General features: G+C 42.9%; 1 protein-coding gene across 3 annotated transcripts in view; it reads left to right on the forward strand.

Moving 5' to 3' along the window:
* HS1BP3 (HCLS1 binding protein 3) overlaps positions 1-24,968 on the forward strand; it is a 49,712-nt gene that overhangs the window by 16,237 nt on the left and 8,507 nt on the right. For 2 of the 3 annotated variants that reach the window (XM_048935074.1, XM_048935073.1), the window contains exons 5-6: positions 15,649-15,800; positions 16,321-16,456. In XM_048935074.1, coding sequence (XP_048791031.1) covers positions 15,649-15,800; positions 16,321-16,456 — 288 coding nt within the window. Of the gene's footprint in view, positions 1-15,648; positions 15,801-16,320; positions 16,457-24,845; positions 24,947-24,968 lie in introns of those variants that run through there. The other variant, XM_048935076.1, reaches the window with a different exon arrangement.

Raw genomic sequence — 24,968 nt, forward strand, 5'->3', positions numbered from 1 at the left:
GTTTGCCATCACTTGGTTTGGTTGGTGAAGAGAGTTTTAAAGGACTCGGGGCCTCTTTTTGCTGCAGACAAAGCGGGTGATTGCTCTGAGCAGCAGATTGGTGGGGAGGAAGCAGTTGGGCCACTAGCCCTGACTTTGCCAGAGCCCTGCAGAGCCAGGCTGGCTGCTAGAGGAGGTAGGTTGATGTACGAGCCAGTAGTTATTTCTGGCTTGTGTCCTAATGGTCACGACACTAGTTTGTCCCTTGACATCTCACTGATGCCTTGCTTTCCCTTTTCTTCCCTGTTGTGGCCTAGGCTGTCCCCAGCCTTTTTTGTCTTTGGGGGGGAAATAAGTGGCAAAATTTGATCTCACTTCCTATACCAGAAACTTTGGGCAGCTGAGAACAGTTCACAGAGAGACAGAAATCAGTTCCATAGGAGTTCTGCATTTTGTGCCATGCCAAGTGGTTTCATTGATGGCCTGCCCAGAGCTGTGGTAGGTAGCTGTAGGCACTGTGCCTGGTGATAGATTTTTGCCTCGAAGGAAGGCAAGAATCTGCAGGCTGGAGGAGTGTCAGGGCACAGCTGCTATCCATTGGGCAGGTGGCCTGGAGCAAACCTGTCAATATTTATGTGTTCAGCTGTTGTGCCTTCTGGTCCTTGGTCAGTGGGGTTGTGCTCTGAGGTGGTGCTTCCACTCCTCAGGCATTCTGCTACTCCTCAGCCACTCGTAAATTCACAACTGTATTTTGGTCTGGCCATGTGAGTTCATGGCTTCCCCTCTGAATCCAGCAGGATTTGGGCACAAAAGTAGAAACACTTGCCTGGCTGTCCTAACAAGCTGAGAGAATGAGTGTACGTGTTGAAGAAGAGCGAAGCTACCGGTTGTGTTTTCTGTATTGAAATTCAGATAGATAAAACAATGAAACAAGAAACAGAAAGAGCCTTGTTTTGCTAGCAGTGTGTGCATCCGTGCTCACAGCTGTGAAGCCTTTGGATATTTAAACAGGCAGATCTTTATATTCTGTGAATTGAGTCACAAGTTTAGGTTGCAAGCCATGCTCAACTGTCACTTTGCCAAGTGACACAAGTATTTGTTTCAATTCCAATCCAGCTGCTATCCAATTGGCAACTTATCGAATCTCAGTAAACAACCCTTCTGGTCTTCCACTGAAACATCTCTGGCTGTTGAATTTTTTTTCTTGTAAACTGAGGTCATAGTCTGATACAGTAATCTTCCTCATCAAAGAGAGGAAAAAGAAGAAAAGACAGCAGAAAGTGTGGATCACCCATGCAAATAAAGGATGACTCTTATTTGCTTTTCATGAAATTATGTATTCTTGACCTTTTTAAGGGCAAACTTACAGCCTGTCTGTGGAGCTGGTGTAACTAACAGGATAGGGAATAAAGCAGGATGGCAGGATGCTGTCCTTGCAGAAATTCAGTCCTTCCAGTTTGCCTGTCCTGAACATTGTTTTTGTCTATAGACGCCTGGTGAGCATTCATTTCCCATATGCAGATGATGCAGTGGGCTTTCATTTGCCTTTTGTCTCCAGCCCCATGTTCTCGGCACAGCTTCCCACATTTCTTCTCTGCCAAACTTGCTGTCCTTGCACAGATGAAGAGTTGAAGGTGATTGAAAGAAAGCAGTAGAAAACAAAAACACGTTCAGCTATTGAATCTTGCAGAAGCATCCATATTAGTTCAGTGTTGCCTACTGTGAGTGTTTGCTCTGGGGTCCAGGAAGATGTTTTCCTTGGAAGAAGTCTACCAATGGTTCGTGTGGTGGAGCTGGGAAACTTCTAGCTGTATTTTCCAACTGGGGGCATTGGGGTGTGTGTGTGAAAGACTTAGCCCTCTTCTCATTGCTGCTCTCTGGCAGGTTGCTAACTGCATGAAAGTACACTCAGGAAAGCTGAGATTTTCTCAGTTAGTGTTTTTGTACTTGTTTCAGGTTACATCCATAAGCGCTGTTTCAGCAGAGCATATTTGACGGATGAATGTGAAAAAAAGCTCCTGTACATTTACTTCTGGTGATCACAAGGAACCGTACATTGGGATCAGAGCTAGGGCATTCTGACAGAGAGGTTTGCAGAGGCGTAACTCACACATCTGAAGATGGCTGCTCAGTGTTTTCTTTTATTCTGGAAATAGTCACTTTTCCGGCCCAGGGGAAACTTGGAGGAGTCCTCCTCCATGTCAGCATTGTCCTTATCTGCAGTCATATATCCTGTTCTAGTGTTAGATTTTTGGCCCTACACGATTATGCAGTCATTGTTTCCCTAGGTTTCCTTTTGCATGTGGAAGCAATTGCCTCAGTTAAACTTCATCGATGAGTTTCTGTCATGGCTGGCTTGCGTGATTCCAGTACACACACAGCTGGAACATGAGCATCCTTTGGGAGGGAGTTCAAGTAATTATTTTAATGTGCTTCATTTTTTTTCTGATTAGAGCACTGAATATATGTAAATAGGTTTTATAAATAGTAATTTTGTGTTCATACCATCATCCTAAACCCAGAGGACTGCAAATAACTCTATATATAGTCTGTGTAACGTTACAGCTGTGCGTGCCAGCCAGCAGCTTTCTGGTGCAGAGCACAAGTGTAACTACACCTGGGGTAAAAAGCAGCAAGGGCTTAATGGCTTCGTTCAACATCAAGCAGTAAGTGGGGAATACATCATTCAGCTCGAATTCGGCAGGAGGAATTGTGCTGATGTGGATGTAAATATCCAGCTTGGAATTTGACTGCCTCGGAAAATTAGATAGATCTGCTTTTAAGAAAGACGTTCTGGGATTTGTAATGGACCTGGTTTGTGGTTTTCAATGCATTAAAGGGCAGTGCACATAAACTTGACACACACTGTTCTGTAAATACAAGAATTTTGGAGCCAAGTAATGTCAGGGAACTGGTATGAAATAACATTGCCACTAGCTGGCACCAACTTTCACGTAATTCCCATAGTCCTTTCAGTGAACTCTCAGCTTTCGATTTTCCCATCCTCTCTAACAGCAGTGTGCTGTCATTTGTAGCAGTGCCGAGTTTAGCAGCAGTGAAGGCGTGTAGAAGCTGCCACAAGCTATTCTGCAGGCATACTAAGCAAGCCCTTAGTTAACTTAGACAGATTTCGTAGGAGGCAGGAGATCCTTTAGAAGGGGCAGAGGATGAATTTGCGACTAGAATCAAAAATGGTGGTTGTTGTTTTGTTTTTTTTTTTAATTTCTTCTTTGGAAGAGGACTGAACATGATGTAATTGGACAGATTTAAACATGTTTTGTTGCATGGACTTTACAATAATAGGATGACTCAAGCCCTTAGAATAAAAAAGCATTACCTCATCGATTAGCCTGTGCCTTTCACCAAAGCACAGGAAATCTTTAATCAGCAGCCCCGGAGAACTGCTTGTAGATGGGACAGACTGCTAATGAGGAATGGATTCAGAGGTGCGCTGTTGTTTTTCTGTTCACTGAGTGTAAGAGAATTGCTTGCTTTGGAAGAAGCTGTCTGGGGCGGGGGTGACAGAGTGCCCAGTGAGATGGGAGATTTGCTTCTCTTTTCATCTGATGCTGTCAAGTTCGTAAATCAGCAGACTTTATAAAACCACTGTTCCCTTCTCCTCATGGATTTGCTGCAGATGTTTCTGTCTTGGTTTCAAAGGATCAAAGAAAGGGCTTTTGGGAAACCATTTTTGGAAGTAGTCTGTAAAACCTTCCAAAAATTCGTGAATTAGCCATTGTAACTATAGGCTGGTACTAATTAACACACTTGGGGAATCACATCCTATTCTTCCTGCCTTTTGCAGTAGCTGGCCAGCTCTGGAGTCATATGAAGTGCCAGCAAATAGAGGAATGTGCTTACAGACAGACACATGTCTGGGACTCAGCAGCTCTTCATTCTGCCCTTGAATTTCTCAGGTCACATCTTGGGCACAGTGATTGCAAGTTTCATCTCTCCATTATCTCTTTGATAAAAGAAATAAAACTGATTCCATCAGTCTGCCTGGGGAAGAGTTCATCTTTGCAAAGAAATGTAACGTTCAGGTGATTGTTAGTGGCATTGTCACTGAAGTGGAAGAAGAGCTTTCTATTCCTTGCCGTAAATTCTGCATAAGACTCAAAACCTTTCTTTTCCTATTGCTTGAGATGCGCAGTTGTGTCCATGTCCAGGGGCTGGATTTGTCAGCACAGTGATGTACACAGCTGTGGAGGCAATCTGACTGTGAGCAGGCAAGTAAATAAAACTGGACAGGGCATGTAGTCTTGTACTCACTAAATGATGACTAAATTATAGCTAAAATCTTCTGCTCCCCAGACTAAGCTGGCCACCTCTTGTACAGCCAGAGCAAGCCAGCTACATCCAAAATGGAAAGGACGCTGAGCATGTACTGAACCTTAAACTGTGTCCAGATACACAGTTTAATCTGGGAGAGCATTAACTAACCTGGGACAAATTCATGCCAGGAAGCATACAACTCACTGGATGACCATGGTGTGCCAAGGGTGTTTTGCAGTGACTCTGCAGCCTGGCTATGGTGCTTCATATCGGGCAGTGGTCTTTGGGTGATGGAGGGCACAGCTCAGCAGCTGGCTCAGGGCTGCATGGGTGCAGCCTGTGTTGGAGAAGAGTTTAGTCATGGTACAAGCCATGGTGTGTCAGTGGGCTGGGAAATGGTCTTGACTTGGGTTTCTGGTAGGATAGGCTATTTTCTGAGGTCTGCTCTCTGAACCATGATTCTTCTGTAATAACTGCTACTGATTTAGCACAGTTCACAAACTGATCAGAGTGACCTGAATGGAAGATTTCCAAACCTCTTCTGTGCCTTGCTTTATTGCTTTTTGTCTATAATAGCATCTGAGGCATTTCTGAAGGCATCATTAAGCACAAAACACAATGTCTTGCCCTCAAAACCACCTTACAACATTATCTAGACCCGTTTGCTAAAGATGTCTCATTTTTCATCTGTGTGATGGGTTATCTGCCAGCATTATTGTTCCTGTGTATAACAGTCTTGTCCTGCAAACTTCTTCCCGTGCCATCCGTCTTTCTTGTCTTGGTTGTGAGTGACAGAGGCTTGGCCTCACTGTTCCTGTAATATATATTTAAAAAAAAAAAAGATATGTTCTTATGAGGCTTCTGAGGGCTAACACTCCCTTCCTCTCTCGGGGGCTGTTAAAGCAAACCCTTATCTAATCTGAGTTGTTTTTATTTGTTCAATGGTGCTGCCAAGAGACAAGGGCAGTGCCACACAATGCAAGATGCTCAGACAGGAAGGGGAAGCATGTGGTCCAGAGCTGCTGGCCAAGTTCTCAGAGGAATTAGTTTCAATTCTCCTTCAAAGGCATCCTGTTTATGCTGTAACCAGCTCACTTCTGTTTTCTGGAACCTTGTTTTGTTCCCAGTATGTAAAAGAAGAGTGTTGGCATTCCCTGCTGCAGAAGGATGCAGTGAGAGTCAGCTCTGAATGGTTGTGTGGTGATTGGGTGCTATCCAAATGTTGCTGTCTGCTGGCAATAAGCATCCTCTCCATTGCCTCTGGGAGGTGGTGGGAAACATAACCCGACCTGTCATACCCCTTACTGTGCTACCCTCATGGAGGATCATGCTCAGTTTGCCAGGCTCCTGCCAGCTGTTGGCATAGCACCATTGCTCAAGGGAGGGGAAGCTTCGTGCTGCTCTGTGCCCTAGAATTGGATGTTACTGATGGATGATATGAAGATTGTCAGGATATCCTTAAAGCCTTGTGGATAAATGGAGGATATGGTGGAGGACAGTCTCCCTGCTGCTCTCTGCTTATCTGTTCTCTGGGCTGCTACCTAGGACCTCACACCAAGGATGTTTCCAAAAGGCAACATGGAGAACACTGCATCAGGTTTGTCTCTGTACACAGTCCTCTGACAGAATCTCATCAAGCTTTGCACCTTCAAACACCAGCACACACCTTCTTCCTATGCCTCGGGCACATCATAAGCACCCTGTGTTTCAAGCTATCACTCCGCAGGGCTCTAGCACAACCCTCATGTTATTTCAAGCACTTTGAGGACTCGGTGCCAAGTGCATGCAAAGCCAATCTTGTTTTGCTGAGCAGGGTAGGTGTACGTGCTGCATCCTGCATGAGGGATTCTGCCAGCTGCAGAAGGTGGGCAGCCTCAAACCTCTTCCTTTCACTGCAGAGATCTCAGGCAGGTAGCAGTGTCCTCCCTTGAGGGTGTGAAGGAAGATGAACAGAGCCAGAAGCAGCAGACAGGAGAGTGCAGAGTGATTTGCTGAGAGGCACAAGGCAGCCCCAGGAATCAGCGCCCAGCAGTGTGTCAGCACTTGCTGGACTGCACGTTTACAGCTCAATATGTTGGTTCTCTCTCCTAGCCGTGCGGCATGTGAAGGAGCTGCTGTATCATTCCTCCTTATGAACCCAGGTCCTGAAGTATCCTGGGGATATGTTTTCAGTCTGAAAATCATCGTTCTTTCCTCCAACATTGCCACAGGCATTGTAACAGCAGGGAGTAGAAGCTTCAAATGTTGCACAGTTATTTGTAATTGCTACTCCCCTGCTGTCAGCAGCATCGTTTATCACTCTTCCACTTGCCCCTCTTCCTGACACAGTTCAGTGATAGAATTCCTGCTCCCTTTCTTTTTCAACAGCAGATCCCCCTTACCAAACTTCAGTTGGTTTCTCTCTGACTAACTGTATGGATTAATTGTACTAGATTCTCCACAGATTAAAAATGGCATAACTGATATATTTTGAGTCCTGTCAGGATTTGTGAGTCAGCGTGCTGGACCAGAAGATCAGGTTGCATGCCCAGGTTCACACCTGAGTTAACAACAGCTAATTCTGAAAAGAGCTCTCTGGGGGCTAATCTGGGGACCCTCCCTGCTTTCCACTTCTTGTCCCTACTCAGGGCTGAAGCTATGTAGAATCACAGAATATCCTGAGTTCTAAGGAACCCACAAGGATCCCTGAGTCCAACTCCGGGCTCTACACAAGACCATCCAAAACCAAACCCTATGTCTGAGTACGTTGTCCCAAGGAACTGTGGCAAATGAGCCCCTAAGTTGCACTCCTTGTTCTATTTTGTTTGCTGCAATGCATGGATCCCCAGCATTTCTAAGTTGGGCAGCCCCAGTAGCTGGCAGTAGCACATAGGCAGCTAAGTGGGAGCAAGGAGCAGGGCCTGTAACGAACAGCTTGGGTGGAGCCATGGGTTCTGGTTGCACGGAGGCAGTTCTCTGGGGATATAAAACGATGGAGGCCTTGCTGAGATCATCCATGTGCAATCTCTGAAAAGCGCTGTGGGAGTAACAAGCAGTGCTGCAGGTGAGCGGAGTTCTGAGAGATTTTTGTCAATAGGATTTTAGAATACTGCTATGGCAGTATTCTACACCAGCATACACCAGCGCTGAGCTGGATCTCATGCATGAGCCAGAATGCTTGTAAAGGCTCTTGATGTCTTTTGCATTCAGTGAGGTGTTTGTGGATTGCTCACCTTTACCAGTTTTCTGTCATTCAGTGCTGACCTCTACAATGTGCTCACAGTGCTTCCCAAGCAATGCCCCCCCCATGGCACATGGCAGGCAGCTGCTGAGTACACTGAGCACAGAGCTGAAATCACTTGTGTTGCAAAAGCTTGGGTGCTGAGAAGTCAGGGCAGTTAGCATCAACCAAGATCATTAGCTATAGAAATGTACGTAGGAATACAATTTTTAAATTGTATTTACATACAATTTAATATATTTTTAATACTGACATGTCAGTATGTCAGCTATTTTTCTGTTGCAGCTGAAAGAAGCCCCTTGGCAGCTGCCTCTGCAGAATCCCAGTGTCTCGCTTAGGAGGGGAGGTCTGTGTCTCTGCTCCCCAGTGCCTGCAGTCTGACCTCCAGCAATGTCTGCAACATCAGAAGGAGCAATTGCTTTGTGCAGTAGGCATATCTATGGCCTAGGAATATTTCACCCAGAGCAATTTTATTTTACCTCTGTTGAAAATAAAAAAAAAAAAATACTGAACCATCTCTAGACGGGAAAGCCACATTTTATTTTTATGTTAAAGGCTTTGATCTCACAATCAGCAGGAGGGGCAGCAGAGGAGCACGGGGGCTGTATTTGCAATAACAGTATCACTTAGCTCTGACAGTGGCTCCCTGTGTCCTTCCCCGTGTTGCTCCCCACGGAGCCAGCTCCATGTCGTGCTGGTAGGTTTGTGTTACCCACAGCACCGCAGGCAGAGCAGCACAGGGAAATAGTGACCTCTGTAACAGCAGGATGGGGAGTGCTTGGGGAGGGAAAATAATGGAAAACCAGGCTGAAACCTGTCTCCATTCCTCAGGCTTCTGCAGTGGTCTGCCTTTGAGAACTAATCCTGCTTGGCTACTGGTGGGGTCTGCTGAATGCTTTGGTAACCAGCACTTTGGATGTTGCAAGGGGGGATTCACCTGAGGCAGTAGCAGAGTGGGAAGTATCTGCTGCTGAGGAGCACAAAATGAGGCCACGAGGCTGCCAAACACAGGTAGATGGCAGGAGGGGCCAGTAGATATGGTAGGGGAGATAAGGTAACACAAAACAAAACCTTTGCGGAGTTGATGTAGATGTAGAATAGCTACAGGCTGCTCATCCTTGGGAGGGGCACCAAGGTCTTGCAGGTCCTGGTTGTGAGTGCCCAACACTTCTGGAGATGCAGCATCACCTCCTCACCTGTTCTGTGCTTTTCAGAAATTATTCAAGTACATCTAACAAGATACTATGGTGATATATTCCCATGTGATGTTTTGTTTTGGTTTTCTTTCATCATTTCAGCGTTGAAGAAACCAGTTACTTCTCCCAAACAATTGCTGTTTGCATTTGTCACTTTTAATTGCTGATTTTTAAGAATTCTTATGACAACATTCAAGGTAACTTGCTCTAAATTCAGACACCCCTGGGTGTCCCAGCAATCTGCTTCCAAAATTTAAAAGTATCTGAAGTATAGAAATTCAAAAATTGCCAGCGTAACCACTGGTTATCACCCACATTTTGGATATTTCATTTCCATAAATTCCCCATTTTTCAGGCCCTTTTTCTTGTTTGCTCCTGAATTTGTTGAGCATGTGACAGATACATGTTCACCAGCCAATTTTTTTCACATCCTCTTCATCAACGTGGTTCATTTTGATTGCAAATGTCTCATAAAAGGACAGTGTTGACAGGTTGATCTCATTACAGTTGTCATATTTATATTCTTGTCATGTGGCACATTGCATTGCTGATCTATACTGAACATAGGCACCACTTTACAGGCATGCAGCAGAGTACCTGCTCACAGATTTCCTGTTTCAGGAGCTACAGACCAATAGCAATTATTAGTCAGTGCAAGAGAGTGTTTTTTTTTTAGTTAAGAGTGTAATTCCTATAGGGTCAAAACATAGATCTGGGGCACCTTAAAAGAGAGAGATCAAATACTAACATCTAGTAGAGAGCATTAAGCCAAACTGTTCTTCCTAAGGTTTTCCTTATAAAGCTTTCTTTCTCGTTTTTGTGTTTATTTAAAATTAAACATGAAAATGAACTTGTCAACATCCTTGTTTATTTTTGGTGCTGAGCAATTACATCTGGTTATCATCTTTGATCAGCTTCAAACTCTTCCTTTTCTCTTCCTTTGATGATTTGCCTATTGTTATTTATGCTTAATTTCATCCTTTTCTTTCCTTCCCCTCCCTCCTGTTTTTCCCCACTTTCCCACTGCAGCATCCTGTTTCCCTTTACTTGCAGCCTATGGGCTTTTTCACAAGCCTGATTTGTCCAACAGTGGAAATCCTTAGAGTTGAAGCAGAAAAAGAAGAGACTGTAGTGGTCTGGAGGAAAAAAGTACATGATGCAGATGAGGGGAGTAGAGCACTAAAGATGACCAAGAGGCCCAAATCTCCATCTGGAGGATAATGCAGTACTGCAGTTCCTGGAGATGCAGCAAGAAAATGCCTGATACTGGCCAGAAACTTGGAGACATGGATTGAGGAGGGATGACAAGGGGAAAGAGACAATACTGGACAGAAATTCTGAGGACTTGGCATTGGGAAAAGACAAGGTGCTCCAGGAGAGGGAAGCAGAGAAATCAGTATTTCTTTTCTTCTGTTGATTTGAAATTGCATCCTACCAAGTGTACAAATAGAGAATTAAAGGCATAAAAAAGTGTTATGTGCCAAGCCCTGATGCTGGTTCTTACCTTGCTGCTGTTTTAGTAATCCATAGGCTGCTAAGCATGACACAAGTTTCTCTCCTCCTCATCCCACCACAGCAGCATAACAAAAAGAAAGCCTTCTGGTTTCATCCTTCCTTGCTCGATGCACCTGAGAGCCTGAGTAAGGCTCTCTCTGCAGAGAAGCAAGTCTCAGCAATGCTGCCATGAGCTCCATGTCAGTAGATGGTAGGTAGCAGCGCTCCCGTTGTCCTGGTCTTGTTTTGGAGGAGAAAAGTGGAAAGTCTCTGTCCTTGGATAAGGTACCATTATTAACCAATCCTAATGTCATAAAAAACAAAGCAGCAACATGATTCTGGCAATAATCTAGCAGCAGAATGCTCTTTTAATTACTGACTGTATCTCATATATCTTTGGCTCTACCCAGCATCATGGCAGTGTTCATCAGCCCGCTGTTCCTTGCCATGTGCTGTCCTAACACTAGCTGTAATTTGAGCCCTCTGTAACCTCCCTGAAGTCTAAAATGTGTTGGGTAGATATATCAAGGGTGCAGAAAGATGCTTGGCCTTTTTATTTTTTCCCAAAACATGCTTGTGCATGTTGCCTGGTATCGTGTATTTGAAAACATGCAGCATTAACATGGATGTTAGAATAAGAACTGTTTCACTGCTGTCAGGCACCATGAGGGAACCATTCTTCTGCTTTATAGATATAATCCCAAACTCTTGTATTTCTGGATTTTTCACAGCATTATTGGTGCTGTTGGCACCCACTTTATTATGGCTGTCTTGTTCTGAACCAGTGACCTTGCTGTAGTTTAATTTGGTCATATTGAAACTTGTTTTTTGTTGTCTGTAAATTGTTGAAAACAGCAAAAGTTGTCGATCTGTGATCTTGTTGCCCATTTTTGGATTACACTGAAAAAGGGTATCACCAGAAAGTGTAAGGACAGGCTGTAGAAACTGTGTGTGGCTTCTTTTATTTGAAGAATAGGTTCTCCTGGGTGCAGGGCCCAAAATTCTCTTCCCAAGAGCAGGTCTGTGGATGGGAGCTGAAGATGTAGTCCTTCATGCTTTCTTTCTGTCTGTTGCTCTGTTGGAACAATAGCCCAAAGCTCACCTAATGGAGCAGGAGAAGCTTCCCCTGCAATTTCATGTTCCTCTTCCACATGATTGCTAATGGGAGATTTACTCCATCTATTAAACCCTATCTTATTTTGGGACATGCCAGGGCCATTTAAAGCACTGTAAGTCACTACAATGCCTACAAGAGGAAGATTACTGTGTGAGGTGAAATATCCCTGTGGCCAGCACTTGTCACGGTTGCTTAATGCTTCATGCCAGGCTGTGCTGAGCTAGCTGCCTTCGAGTTTCTGTGCTGCATCCCTTGCCCAAAGCAGATGAGAATGACCCCTTTTGTCCTGTGTGTTGTTATCGGGCAGCTAAGGAAAATGAGCACTGCTGAATGAAAAGAAACCAGCAGATGACATTTTGTTTTCTGGGTGTGCTAGTGTAGAGGATCTTTGTTTTCCCAGAAATGGTTTTCAAGAAGATGTGCTAATATTGCTGCTGCTTTAGCAGGAGATCTTTTGTTCAAGCTTGAACGAGGATGTGTAGGAGCTGGGGTGCATTTGTATCACTGAGCTTCCTTGTAAAATCGCATGGATTCCTAAAATCTATGTGTATTTTGAGTAAGTCTTTTTTTTTTTTTTTTTTTTTTTGATGTGTACCATTCCTTTCCTGGAGCATAATCTTATTCCTGTAAAAAGAAAGAGTCATATTTTCAGGACAGTAAGTTCAGAGCGTTTTTGTCTGTCTGTGTTCTGAGATTGCATTTACTCTGACTGCACAGAAGGATGAGTACACACAGTAGGATCAGTACTGCATATATTTTAACTCAGTAGTGAGAATGGGCTGGGGACTTCTGTGCCAACCACAGCAGCCATGCAGAGTTGCAGAGCACAGCTCTGTGATTTAAGCTATCTGTCACCAAGAGTTAGGTGTGGAGATCCAGCATTTCAAAACACAGCAATTGCACATGGAGTGTCTTAGTCATCCTCATTGCTGTTCTCTGCAGCTGACCAGAAAGCTTTTCTGCATTATTGATGTGCCAGTGAGACAGAGAGGCTGCCAAAGAAGTGACCTGCATTGTGTCTGTAAACAATAACAGGAGAACTGCTCTGAATAAATGGGCTACTTTTGAAAGTATCTCCTGCATCCAGAGCTCTGCTGACATTTTCACTGGCGACAATCACATGGAGGCTGGGAATCTCAGCTGCATTTTCAAGTGTACCAATAACCTGACTAGAAGCATTCAGATTTCCTAATTTTTGGTCATCCAGTTTTTGTCCACATCAATTCAGAGGCTAATCTTTACTTACATTTATTTGTGAGACAGTTTTGGCTCAAGGCAGCAGACTGCAGTGTTACTAGAGGCACTCTTGTGGTGCTTCATGTACAGAAAATAGCATGTCCAGTTGGGGAAATAAGCATAGTTCCAGAAATCTCTTCCATTCGATGGAGGTTTATGACTGGTTTGGTTTTCATTAAGATTCTTGAAGTTAACTACAGTGATCTTTCCATCGTTCACTTGTTCCAGCAAACACAGAAATAGCAGTGATATGGATCACTTTATGCAGCTGGATGCAGGTATTTTCAGCATGTCTAAGATTGGGAGCATCACAAACTTCGAGGTGGCCATCCTTGCAGCATGCCCACCAGCATGTAGGCTCATCACCAGTGCATGGGCAGGCAGAGCCACAACTTGCAGCACACGCTCAGGCCAGCTAAGCTGATTGTGAATGCAGAGCCCCAGACAGATTTCCAGGCTTCTCACACCCCCTTTCTCGTCTGTTACCCTCTGCTCCCAGCGTACAGCCTGGATGGGCACTGCTAAATACAGAACCGTGGGAATCTTGTTTCCTGGTTTGAGACTGACCTCCACGGAGGCCCTGTATGGATATGCTGGAATGACTTGGCAGCCCAGCTGTGGCTTCCTTAGAAGGGCACTGAGGGGAAATGACTTGGAGGCAGAAAAACAACTTCTTCATGTTCCTGCTGGTAGCAGTTGGGCCCTGTGGGTTTGGTCTCATGCCCCGTAACTGTCAGTGGTGTCTCTTGGCAAAATAAAAAGCAAGACTGTCTGTAGGCTGGTCTGATGGCTAGATTCAACAGAGGGTTATTACTAAGGCCTGTGAGTCCTATTCATTTTGTTCTACATCTTATTCCTTTATGGTGTTGTTTGATGGTTCTCCACCCTTCCCTTGATGTTTCCCACCATGCTGATACTCTCTGCTGCTATGTCAGCTAATTGTCAGTTAATTGTTGATATACTCCTTGCTAACTTCAGTGGGGTGGAGAGCTGTTGCTTGGACATGCGTTAGCTCATGTGTAAGTTCCTTAGGCATCAGGAGAGCTGCAGTCACACTTGCACAAGCAAGGTATCTTGCCAGAGGCTTTTTGGTACTCCATGGGTTGGCAAATCTTCATCTATGCTATCAGTCACTTCAAAGAATACAATGTAAAGCACAAAACCTGCAAAAATTGTTCTGTCCCCAGTAGATTGGATTGTTTTGTGTCTACTAATTCTACTTTGAATCAATTGGCCAGCTCTCTACAATTCATTTTTAATGTTCTTCTTGTGTTCTATATAACTAATCTCATTTTTTACCTTTTCCTGTAATGTTTAAGCTCATCAGAGTGATAGATTTCTTGCCATAGTTAATAAAGCAATAACTTTGAGTGGAAATATGTACTGAAAGCTGTCTGGCTTGTAGGTAATACTACTTTACTTTGTGTACATTTTTGGAAGAAGGCTCTTTCACAAATGCTTTGGTTTGAGACAAGTGCTTGGATTCTACTTCTCAAAAGCTCAAATTCAGAAGTCACTCAAAGCATATCCATAAAGAATATACATAGAAAAAAGCAAAGCCATGGAAGTGTTTAAAAAAGGAGGGAGGTTGTACTTTAAATAGATCAGCACACTATCACCGTCAACTGCAGATACCTTTGGTGTATTGTTGCTGTATTTCCAAATAAGTCTGTATTTCAGTTCTGCATGAGGCTTGCTGTTAGGCCTCTGAAGTGTGGCCTTTCCTGTTGCCAGGAGACAAAGTGATGGTAGCAAAGTAACATCATCCGTTAAGTTCTGTTTTGTTGATAATAAACTTGTGGAAATAACTGAAAGTAACTGGACTCCACTCTGCATGTAGCTGTATTCAGACAAGAATTTTACAAGGTTCTTTTATGTAGCTGGAATGTATGTGTAATCTTTCAACCTTAGTTTGCAGTTTTGATGACTCTGGCATGTTAAGTGCTGATAATTGGGTTTGCTCGAGGCTGAAACATGACCCACTCTCAGCAAAGAAGATCAGATCTTCCGTTTAAGAGGCTCTCTAAGGGGCTACCTTAGAGGTGCTGAGACCATTTATGCTAGGAATCAAGATCTCTAAAATACGGCCAGTTCTTGGGAAGGATGTGCTGTCCTGAAGAATTCTATCCCAGCTTAGTTTGGATTGGACTTTTCATCCAAAGGTTTCTGTTCTCAAAATTTTCTCTAGCTGCCCTACTTGAAAGCTGCCTTGCAGTGGCTAGTGGAATGTAATTCCTATATACGAGAGCATTAGATGCATGTTTTTTGTTCCTGTCCTTGTTTAAGCAGTGTTCGAATGATACCTCTAATCCAAAGCAGTTTTCAGCCTCCTTCTCTATCCAATGGGAAGGGAGGAGCAGATCTTCAGTATCCAAATATCAGTGTTGAGGTGAGGGGATTAGTTGTGCTGTGGGAATGTTCTGTCTCTTTCCATTGAGTAAAGAAGCCTAAAAATCTACTTTGTCTCACTGTCCAAGTGTAGAAGGCTGAATTTAGAGTCAGTTAATCCTACCCTTGGTTTGGGGAAGTACTGAGTGACATTTGTAAATTCTGCAGGTTGCAGTCTATCCAAAAAACTGTCTTCCAATCCCTACTTTCTTCAACCTAAGGGTGATGTAGACTCTTTTTTGAGGAGCAGGGTGTTCTCATAAAATGGCTGACACTGTGATGAAAAGTATTACGTAGATGTCAAACACAGAGTCAGTGACTGGAAGCAGGGCAAAAGGGATCAGTGCAGTTTTTCAAGCCATCCCTTCTCTGTCTATCTATGACAGTACTGCTGAAGTTGCTGCTCTTCCTTATTTTAAGCTTCCTCTGTGAGAGAAGTAAAACTGTTAAAAACAAATGTGATCAAGTGATAGTTTTTGCAGTATGGCATTTTTAGCCCTAATCTTCCACTTCTCATTGAGTTCCTTGGTAGTACCTAAGTGTGAGTACAGTTAGAGTGTGTCATGCTGACTACCCAGCTCCACATCTTGTTTCTGCCTGTGACTAACAGATGTGTATATGTACCTTCCTCTAATACTTTCCCAGACTCCCATCTATTTTCAGCATATGGGACTTTCTTAGCCATAAATCTTTCTTGTTAAATGAAGAATTGCAGTTGATCTTCTTGTCTCTTATGTTTTTAGAACTAAAAAAGCAAAGAAGGCATCTGCTCCTCCAGCCAAGGAAGAGAAGCACAAATTAATCACTTTCGAAGAGGAAGCAGACCCAAATGAGGGATTGTTTGGCCCAGAGAAAGATTTCCCATCACTTGGTCCCAAGAAGAAGATAAAAGAGAGTAAACCTTTGCTATATTTGTGTATAGAGAGTTTGTTTTGTCTAAAGCTTGTGTATGATTGTATTTTTAAAATATAGTGATGCAGAGTATACAGGTTAGATTATGTCTTGGAAATGTTAAGGCAAATTTTATGTTAAAGCGTTAAGTCAAAGCCAGGGCAGAATCATCTAGAATCACTTAAACAAGATAAATACAGTTTGGACTATACTGTTGTAGTTCCCCTAGCTGTTCACTGTTTACATTTTGGGTTTGGGTAATATAGATTTTTGGTAGCTGGCTGTCATGACAGTGGCAAGAGTAGTGTGACCTATGTGCAAGAAGAAAAGCAGATTTACCAGTTCCTGAGAACATAACATATTACTGATGTGTTTCCTAGTACTTTGTGGATTGGAAATCATTGTATCAAAGGAACTGTCTGCATGTTTTTCATCCCTTTATTCAGATTCCTGGTTAGTATTACTGTGATTATTGTTCTGTGTAGTACAGTTTAACTACACCTTTTACTGGTTTCCCTTTCCAGATGTGAAATTATTTGAAGATCCAGACCTTGGTGGAGTGGTGAGATTGGGCGACTCACTGCTCCTGCCAGCTGCCTGTGAGAAAAGGGAGCACATTCCAAGCACAGGTCCTGAGGAAGACACTGAGGAACTGCTAAGGTATCTGTTTTCTAACATGGCACTTCTGCTTTCTCTGAGCAGTACATGGGGGTTAAAAATAGCTTCCAGTACAAAAAGCAAAAAACTGAGTTGAGATTAACACCCAGGAAAGAAAAGAGGAATTCTGCTTTAGAGAGGCTCTTACACTTGCCTGCTCCCTTGTAAATGTAGCACAGGAACATAGCATCAACACCACATGTTTTATTCCTGACTTGACTCTCACAAGGCTAGTTTGCCTGCACTGATAATCGAGATAACAAGCAGGATGCCAGTTCTCCAAAAGACTGGCATCACCAGGGAATCTGTGCTGCAGTAAAGAGTCAAATTCACACTGTCTGGATCTCAGGCCAACATCTGAAGGATGAGGCCAACCTATTTCAAGCAGCAGTTCTTCCCAGCAAACTTCTGTTAGGATGTATGATTTCAACAGTAGGTACTAAACCCAAGGGAGAAAAGCAGTGTGTGGTTTCCTCTCCTGAAGCAGATAATTTTGCAAGTATTGCTTTTTACCCATACAAAAGTGCTAACTATCTCAGCACTAATAACTGGCTTAATTTAAACAGAGGTTAAATTGGGTTAGGTGCCATCTCACATTATATCCTGGCAGCCCACCTGACGTTTATGAAAGCTGATAGGGAAGGACATGACCTAATTCAGTACTGTGGTATACTGGAAGCAAGCATTCTGTGCTTGCAGTGTTTTCATGTGTGCTTTCTCTTCTGCTAGCCATCTCACCATGCATTCAGATAGCTTATATGGCTAGAAGTGCCTGTTTTCATGCAGTCATTGTATTCATTAGTTGCTAGTGGAAAGAGTTTCTCCAATTGAGTGTTAATGTCCTTTGCACTGTATGTTTTCCCTTTCTCTGTGGTGAAGAAAGGTCTCTGAAGTCTACTCCAAGACCAATAGACTATGCTTTTAAATTGGTTCGGGGTCATCAGTGTTAGCAGCACACCCAGATGATAACAGAAAACCATGAGAAAAGATTCTGTTTCTTACAAATTCTAGTTGTTTTCATTTATTCATGATTTGTCCCAATGCTTTCGGTAGCTGGCAAGTCATCAAGATCCAACTGGAAGCGAATACATGTAATGAAGCAGAAAATCATGCCTGCTGTTCAATGGGAAAGTTGCTACAGGAGTTCAGAGGCAACTCCTCACTGTCCCAGAGGAACAAGCAAACTTGACCTATTTAGATGCCTAATACTCTCTGAAATTGCCCTGATAAACCTAGCTCACAGTGTTATCTGTACGTGTTCGTTGTGCACAGATGAGTTAGCTAAATAAAGCAGATGTGGTAGCTCTTGACTGACTTAGTGCACATCTGCATGTACCACACAGTCTACTCGTATACATGTGATAGGTCTGACAAGTGTTTGCCTTACTGGAAAATGTACTTTCCAGTGAATGATGGGCAGAAATAGGGGAGCACTGTACAAGGCAGAAAAGGGCAGAACCTTCTCCTTGCAAAGCAGAGATGGGAAAAAGCTGATGGTCAGAGGGGAACGCAGGAGCAATCTAGTCCTTTGTGATCCTTGTAATACTTGAGCAGTTGTAGGAGCAGTTGCACCACAGCATTGCCTGTACAAGAGTAATCTCCCCCAGCAGTGACTTGAAACTTACGAGGAAGTGACTGTTACAGAGACAAATGAGCCTGCAAAATGTGTGTGGGCTCTGCATGTCACAACATATGTCACAACATAAGGGAGAAGAGAATATGATAAGTGCTCTCATTGCAGATGAAAGACTGTGCTATCTCTGGATGCATGCTCAAATAAAAGAATTACTATTTTAAGTAGAATTATGCACTTTAAGGAGTGTTGAAGTTTGAGAAAGGCCAAATTCTCTGCAAGTGCAATGAAAGGTTTGTGGTTTTTTTATGGCAAAACATCCACATCTTTTCAAACAAATATCTTCCCTCTTCCGGTCCACTGACCAGCATCAACTGGTTCCTAATTTCTCTGCCAACCAACAAATGTTATGTGATGGTGATGGAGAAACAAGGTGAGCTACCTCACTCATCATAGACAAAGGCACTCCTTCCTACTCTTGGGTCTGCCGTAATACTTCAGTGAGGTACTTGTATTTACACATCTCTCCAGAACTTGTGGAAAAGAGATACATTGCTGTGGCAGGAGCCAGCAAGGTCAAATACCAATGTACTGCCTTCACAGAAGAAAGGCACATCCTTCACTTTGCAGAAGAGAGCGATAGGTAACCAAATCTTTTTGGCTGATCTCTTCTCCACAGGAATACAGAGGAACCCAAACACCTCTAACAAGTCCAGGGTTCCATTGTTTTCAACTCTTCCAAGGTACAATGTGGTCAACTGCAGTAAGTTGAAAGGTTAACTGACCAACCCTTTCTCAAGTGTTAGAAAAATTACCCTTGGAAAGGGATTTAGGATTATGCTTTTCTCATTTGCTGGCTTGCATCACACCATATTCCTTCTGGAATCACATCCAGATTCCTTCTGGATGCATTCAGCCTTTTATTATCAAAGTTCCTGCTACAGAAACCAGTATCCTGCAAACTCATACATGATGCCATCTTGTTTCCTCATCTCTGTCTAGCTAGCTAGACAGATGTGCAAAGTAAGTTTCCATGCAAAAGGACTGCAGCTGACCTCTTCTGCCTTGTTAATCTAAATCATGCCTGCCTGGTGTGATGGATCAAGCTTTTGTGAAAAATCAGTGCTAGAATTGATTGTCTGAATGTTGAAGAAGCTCAGTGGCCCACGGAATTACGTAAATTACCACACATCTTAACCTGAAATAATTATCAGAGTTGTCTGAGCAGCCATTTAGGAGAGATTCAATTTGCTTCACCTTTGATAATGAATAGGGTGTTGAAATGGAAGGAAGCAGCTGTCAGCATAAGATTTGTCTTTTTCTAGTGCTGAGAATAGTGTCATCTTGGGACCATCCAGCTCTTACTTTTGTGCTGAAGCTGCCTTATTCAGTCCATGCTCTTAAAAGATACACGTTGTCTGTATCTACAGGCTAATCTCTATGTACAGCTGCAAGTGATGCAAGTGCTCTTTCTGGAGCATGATATTGTTAGAGGTTTAAGGTGTTTGTGAAACTGCATCCTAACAATGACCATTTCTAGCACCGTTCAGTCTATATAGCTTCCCAAGCAGGTTTGTTAGGTTAAGGTTTGGCAAGAAACATCCTTAAAGCAGAGTTTGTATGTTCTTCATTCAGCAGGCCACTGGCAGGCACTGAATTCAAAGGCCAACACTGAGACCTTAAGACTAACCAGAAGTGATGTGGAGCACTACCTCCAGCTGCATATCATGTGAAATACTTTCTCATTGTACTAAGGGAAGGAGAGCAGAACCACAGGTAGAAGAGCTTTGAAAAACTAGAGGGTTTAAATCTAGATCCTTGGGCAGAGGATTGTTTGGGTTGTGGACCGGTGGTAGAGGAGGCTGCAACAAGTGACTAAGAAATTTCCTGACCACTCCAGGGCAGTTTCTGTGGCTTGCTGGGATCTGGCAAAGGGGAAATAATCTTGTTCTGCTGCAGTAGCTTTCAGCAAAAAAATCAATAACTACACTCGTTTTTTTCCTCCATTTTGATGTGTTCTCTTTGCTGCCCAAGAACACTTTCTGTAATGGTTTTCCAACATTTATTTTGTTCCTAACATTTTTCCCATGGTGCATAATAATGCTACCTACCAACAGTGGAAGAGCTACCAAGTGAGCTTGGCCAACAGAATAGAAAGGCTATTGCCAGATAGGAAACATTAATTCTTGCCTTGCTCTTAGTTACATGTATGTGTTTTGTGAAACAAAGCAGAGTAGTGACCTAAATTCCTAGTCCGTCTAACTATAACAAGAGACCTTTTTGCTAGGTTCAAGTCAGCAGATTTCAAACATTTTGCCCCAGCATACTTGCATTTTTGACAGCCATAGACACCCAGAAACTGTTCTCCCAACTGTGCCATAGGCTGGTGACAAGGGAACTGTTTAGAGAAGGCAGAGAAAAAAGCTTGAGCTTCTTCAGGGTAGGGAAAAATGTAACCAGCTCTCTGGTTCAGATTGTAAAAACAACTGTCTCCTTTCTTGGGTGGGTGACCTAATCAGTAGGCTGTTACCCTCAGGGAGCTTCTTGTGAGTATACAAGCGTAGGACTTAGGTGTACTAATGAGCCTGTTCTCCAGCCCTAGGGCAGGCAGCACTGTCAGGCTGCATCCATGCTTTGGACTCATCAGTTCTAGAACAAATAGACTACTTGCAGCTGCAATGGTCCCTGTCTTTTGCCAGTCTACAAGCTACGCCTGGAAGCTTTTTGGAAGAGGGCTCATCTAACCCAGACCAAAACTGTGCTGGGGGTTTTTCTAACAGTTTAACAGTGCTCTTGTGTTCCAGATACATCTTCTGGCACTGTTTAAAGTATCAATAGGAACTTACCTGGAATGGACTGCAAGGGAAAGCGGGAGCAGTGGACAGTACCTCCTACACAGCCCCTGTGCTGTCCCCTCCTGTTAACTCCAGCCTATGTGATTGCCAAGGCCATACTGTCTCTATTGCCCATTCTAGATGTAATGATACTTCAAAGCCTTTTCTCTATCAAATATGTGATTTTACATCTCTCCCCCAACACTTCAGTAAAGAGTATGTTGTGCACAGAATTAACACCAGACAAAATAATTGTAGTAAGATACAGAAAGATAAAAAGTCTGTTCTGCAAGAGCTGTTGTGAGTTGCATAATGCAGCTTCCATTTTGATCCTTTTGGATACTTTAGCAAATTATAGCAGTCTTTGTCTCTTGCTTTCATTACTAATTCTCCTCATTAGAGCATTCCTGGCAGGTTGAAGAGGTCACTGCTCTCATCATGCTAGATGCTGCATGCACGGATTGTTGTTCTTGTCCCAGAAGTTTTGTGCAGACAGAATGGAAGACGAGAAGTGACATCTAAAATGCTGATGTTCTGATGGCAGCTATATCTTTGTCTGCAGCTCAGAAGTCTTTCACTCTTGAAGTCCACATGCCAGCAATTATACTGTAGGGCTTTGTGGCAGTTTTCCTTTAATAGGGGTTTTGATTGCTTTCTGTCCAGAAACAATGAGATTTTCCACCGAAAAAAAAAAAGTCTGTGAATCAGCACAACAGTATGGCAGGAATTTTAAACAACTTGGTGCTGCATTTCCATTGAAAAAAAAAAAAAAGAGAGAGAGAGAATAATTAGAGAATGATTAATTACATGGATTCTGTACCTGATTGTCTGTAACAAAATGGAGGATGGAAGCAGGAAGGTTCTTCCTTTCATCTGCTTGTTACTTTTAGAATATTTGCTTGATGTTCTTCTTCTACCTCCTCCTCGCCTGGAGTTAAATATGGTGGTAGTTACGCACTGTAACAATTCATTTGCTTCTCAAGAAATAGGAGTCCTTGTTTCTATTTCTGCCTGAGGCATTTTGCATTTTACCTCTTTAGTTTTCCAAAGACAATTGTGTCTCACATGATCAATCAGCAGTGGATGAAACAGTTTGCCTAATGCTGCAGCATGAAAAGCAGGTTTTGAAACAAAGATCACATTATTTGCTGTGTCCCCTGTAGAAGGCTTTTCTCTCTTGCAGAGCTCTTTCAAAAATCCAGGCCAGAAATGCAGCTTTACACTCTCAGTTTCCAGACTGACAAATCAGATCTACAGAATTGATGACCAGCAAGCATATTGCCAACGACACAGCAAGAAAAAAAGTATCTGAGCTGCATCTTTTGGAGGTGTTTTGTGACTGAGGTTTTGTTGCTGTGGTTAGCACAGACATTAATTAAGCACAGACACGAAGGAGTAGGTAATTCAGCAAGCTGTGACTTCTGATCAGGTTAATCAGCTGTGTCTACTGCTGCCCCTGCTTGGCAGATCAGCTGCCCGCCTCAAACACTTCAGCTGGCTCAAAATCATGCCGGCTTCATGCAATCTGTATGTGTATGTCTGCACTGTCCATCTGCTTATTATGGTTTCTGTTGTTTCTGACCAAAACTTTATGACGTGGACACTGATTCATTCAGTATTTGTTTATGCCAACCTGGGAGGCATCAGATTAGCTAAAGAAAAGTAGGCTTCAAAAATACGAGCTGTAACATGTCCTGTTTGTTATGCAGCATAGAGAACAAGAACATGTCTTGACAATGTGATCACAGGTGTGATATCTCTTGGATATCACAGTTTGCAGCAAATATCTGGGCTTAAATGAATTAATTTCTTCTCTGTAAATGAGAGATTCAGAAGGAAGCAAGATACTCACAATGTGTTTTGTAAGTTAGGTGGGATATAACACCTACAGGGAGTCATGGGACCCAAAAGACATCATAAATCTTATTATGAAATTAAAACAGAATATAGTCTCCAGAATTACTTGAGGGTTGAAATCTGAGCTAGACAACAACAGAAGCACATGGAATACAGAGTGTACCACGTAGAGCTCATAGTGCAGAGTTCTGAGACAGTGTGTGTGCTCTGTCCATGTGTTTATTTGGTTAGGTATTTCCCAGATGTATCTATTAGTGACCAGGCAGTTGATTTTACAAGGTGGCTTCAGCTGACCATATTTGGTTTTATTTGACAGTTACAGAAAGCTCTGACTTCAAGAAAGCTGTTACAAACAGCAAACATCCAGCTCATCCTTCCTGCTGGGAACACTGTGCCACCTCCTGATGTAGTGCTGTAGGCAAGAGTGTGGGCTGCACAGGTACAGCAGTCTCCTTTCTCATTTAAGGTTCACTTGACAAGACTTTCTTATCCTCACAAGTCCTGTAAGAATGAACAAAGTAAAACTACTCAAGGGGAACTTTAGCTCAGAAGAAAATTCCAGTCCTGTTGGAATAACTTCTGTACCTTAATTTTCATCATGTAGTTCATATCCTGTTGGGCTGCCCTATCTTAGGCTGTGGCAGAAAGAGTTTTACTACAGGCGCTGTTACAGCTTTTTAATGAGCTGTTTCTGTTGATGTTGAAGTTTGGTAAAAACAGTTCTTGTATCAGTGCTTGTAAACAAGCAGCTAGATTGTTTTACTGCTTCAGACACTGCAGTCATCGAGTAAGCATATCCCAGAGCTGGAGTCTGGCATGGAGATGCTGTCACATTACAAACCTGGTCCCTCATGTTCCTCCTGGTCCCTCATGCATGTTTTTGCTCACACTTCTTACAGTTAAGCTTTCTTTAGTTTTTATATGGTGCAATAAGGATTTTGCAAATCCCGTATTTTGTAAGCATATATGAGGTATGCATTTTATCAGGGGTTTCACTTCTGTAGCCAGTCACTACAGAGCTGATTATCTGCATGAATTACCATTTGGGTTTTGACTGCTTAACAGTGATTGATCAGTGAAGCCTTTGGGAAATCAACAACTGTGTTTACTCCAGATGGCATTTGGTTTGACCACTGTGCTCAGCGTACCAAGACGAGACGCTGTTTGAATTCAGAGCAAAAGTTGCCATGGCCTGTTAAGACTTCTCCAGCTATGTTAATTTTACTTGGAATCACAGAATCATAGAATGGCCTGGGTTGTAAAGGACCACAATGATGATCTGGTTACAACCCCCTGCTATGTGCAGGGTCACCAACCAGCAGACCAGGCTGCCCAGAGCCACATCCAGCCTGGCCTTGAATGCCTGCAGGGATGGGGCATCCACAGCCTCCTTGGGCAACCTGTTCCAGTGCCTCACCACCCTCTGTGTGAAAAACTTCCTCCTAATATCTAACCTAAGCTTTCCCTGTTTTAGTTTAAAACCATTCCTCCTTGTCATCTTTTCACCACATCTTTACATTCACATCTTTTCATTCATATCTTTTTGAAGTACATCTCTGTACTTCCTCTTTCAGAGATATGGTGTATCACACCTTACTTTATCTTTCCTTCACATATCTACTTCCTAAAGGTAAGGTAGCCATCTCTTGGAGTCACACCACTGTCTGTTGTAAGGGTGCTTTCAAATTCTTTAACAGCTGCAATGAGAGCAGAGTTGGGTGCACGCAGCATGCTGTGCCTTTGATAAGGTCAAACAGTCAAGGTAGAAATCAATCTTAACTGTTCCAGATGTTCTGGTTCTGTCACTATGAAATTGTGAAAAATGGTCACCAAAAAATAATTGTTGTACACAGTCACAGATTGCAAAACTCCCTCAATTTCTTGGAATCAGATATAAATGCAGTGCTTCTAAAGCCATTATGTTTTCCAGTTTCTCGTGACTGAGCGTGTCTGTCTTGGGGAAGGGAAAGAGGAAAGCAGAGCAGCAGATGAAAATGTTTGCTATCCCACAGAAACTCAGCTCTTGGAAAAGCAAGCTATCCTGTAACAAATCAAAAGCTTTTTTTTTTTTTTTCCCCAAAACTAATGTCACATTCTTCTTATTTTCATAATTTCAATTTGTTTTTAGGTTGAAATCATGCTGTAAAATAAATTAGTTTACGTGATGAGTTGAAAAACCCTGCAAAGAAGAAGCAGTTCCAGAATTCCAAAGCTGAGTCACTGAGGAGTTTCTGGTGTTTTCTTTTCATTC

The sequence above is a fragment of the Lagopus muta genome, chromosome 2, assembly GCF_023343835.1.
Source record: "Lagopus muta isolate bLagMut1 chromosome 2, bLagMut1 primary, whole genome shotgun sequence".
In the NCBI taxonomy this organism is placed as follows: domain Eukaryota; kingdom Metazoa; phylum Chordata; class Aves; order Galliformes; family Phasianidae; genus Lagopus; species Lagopus muta.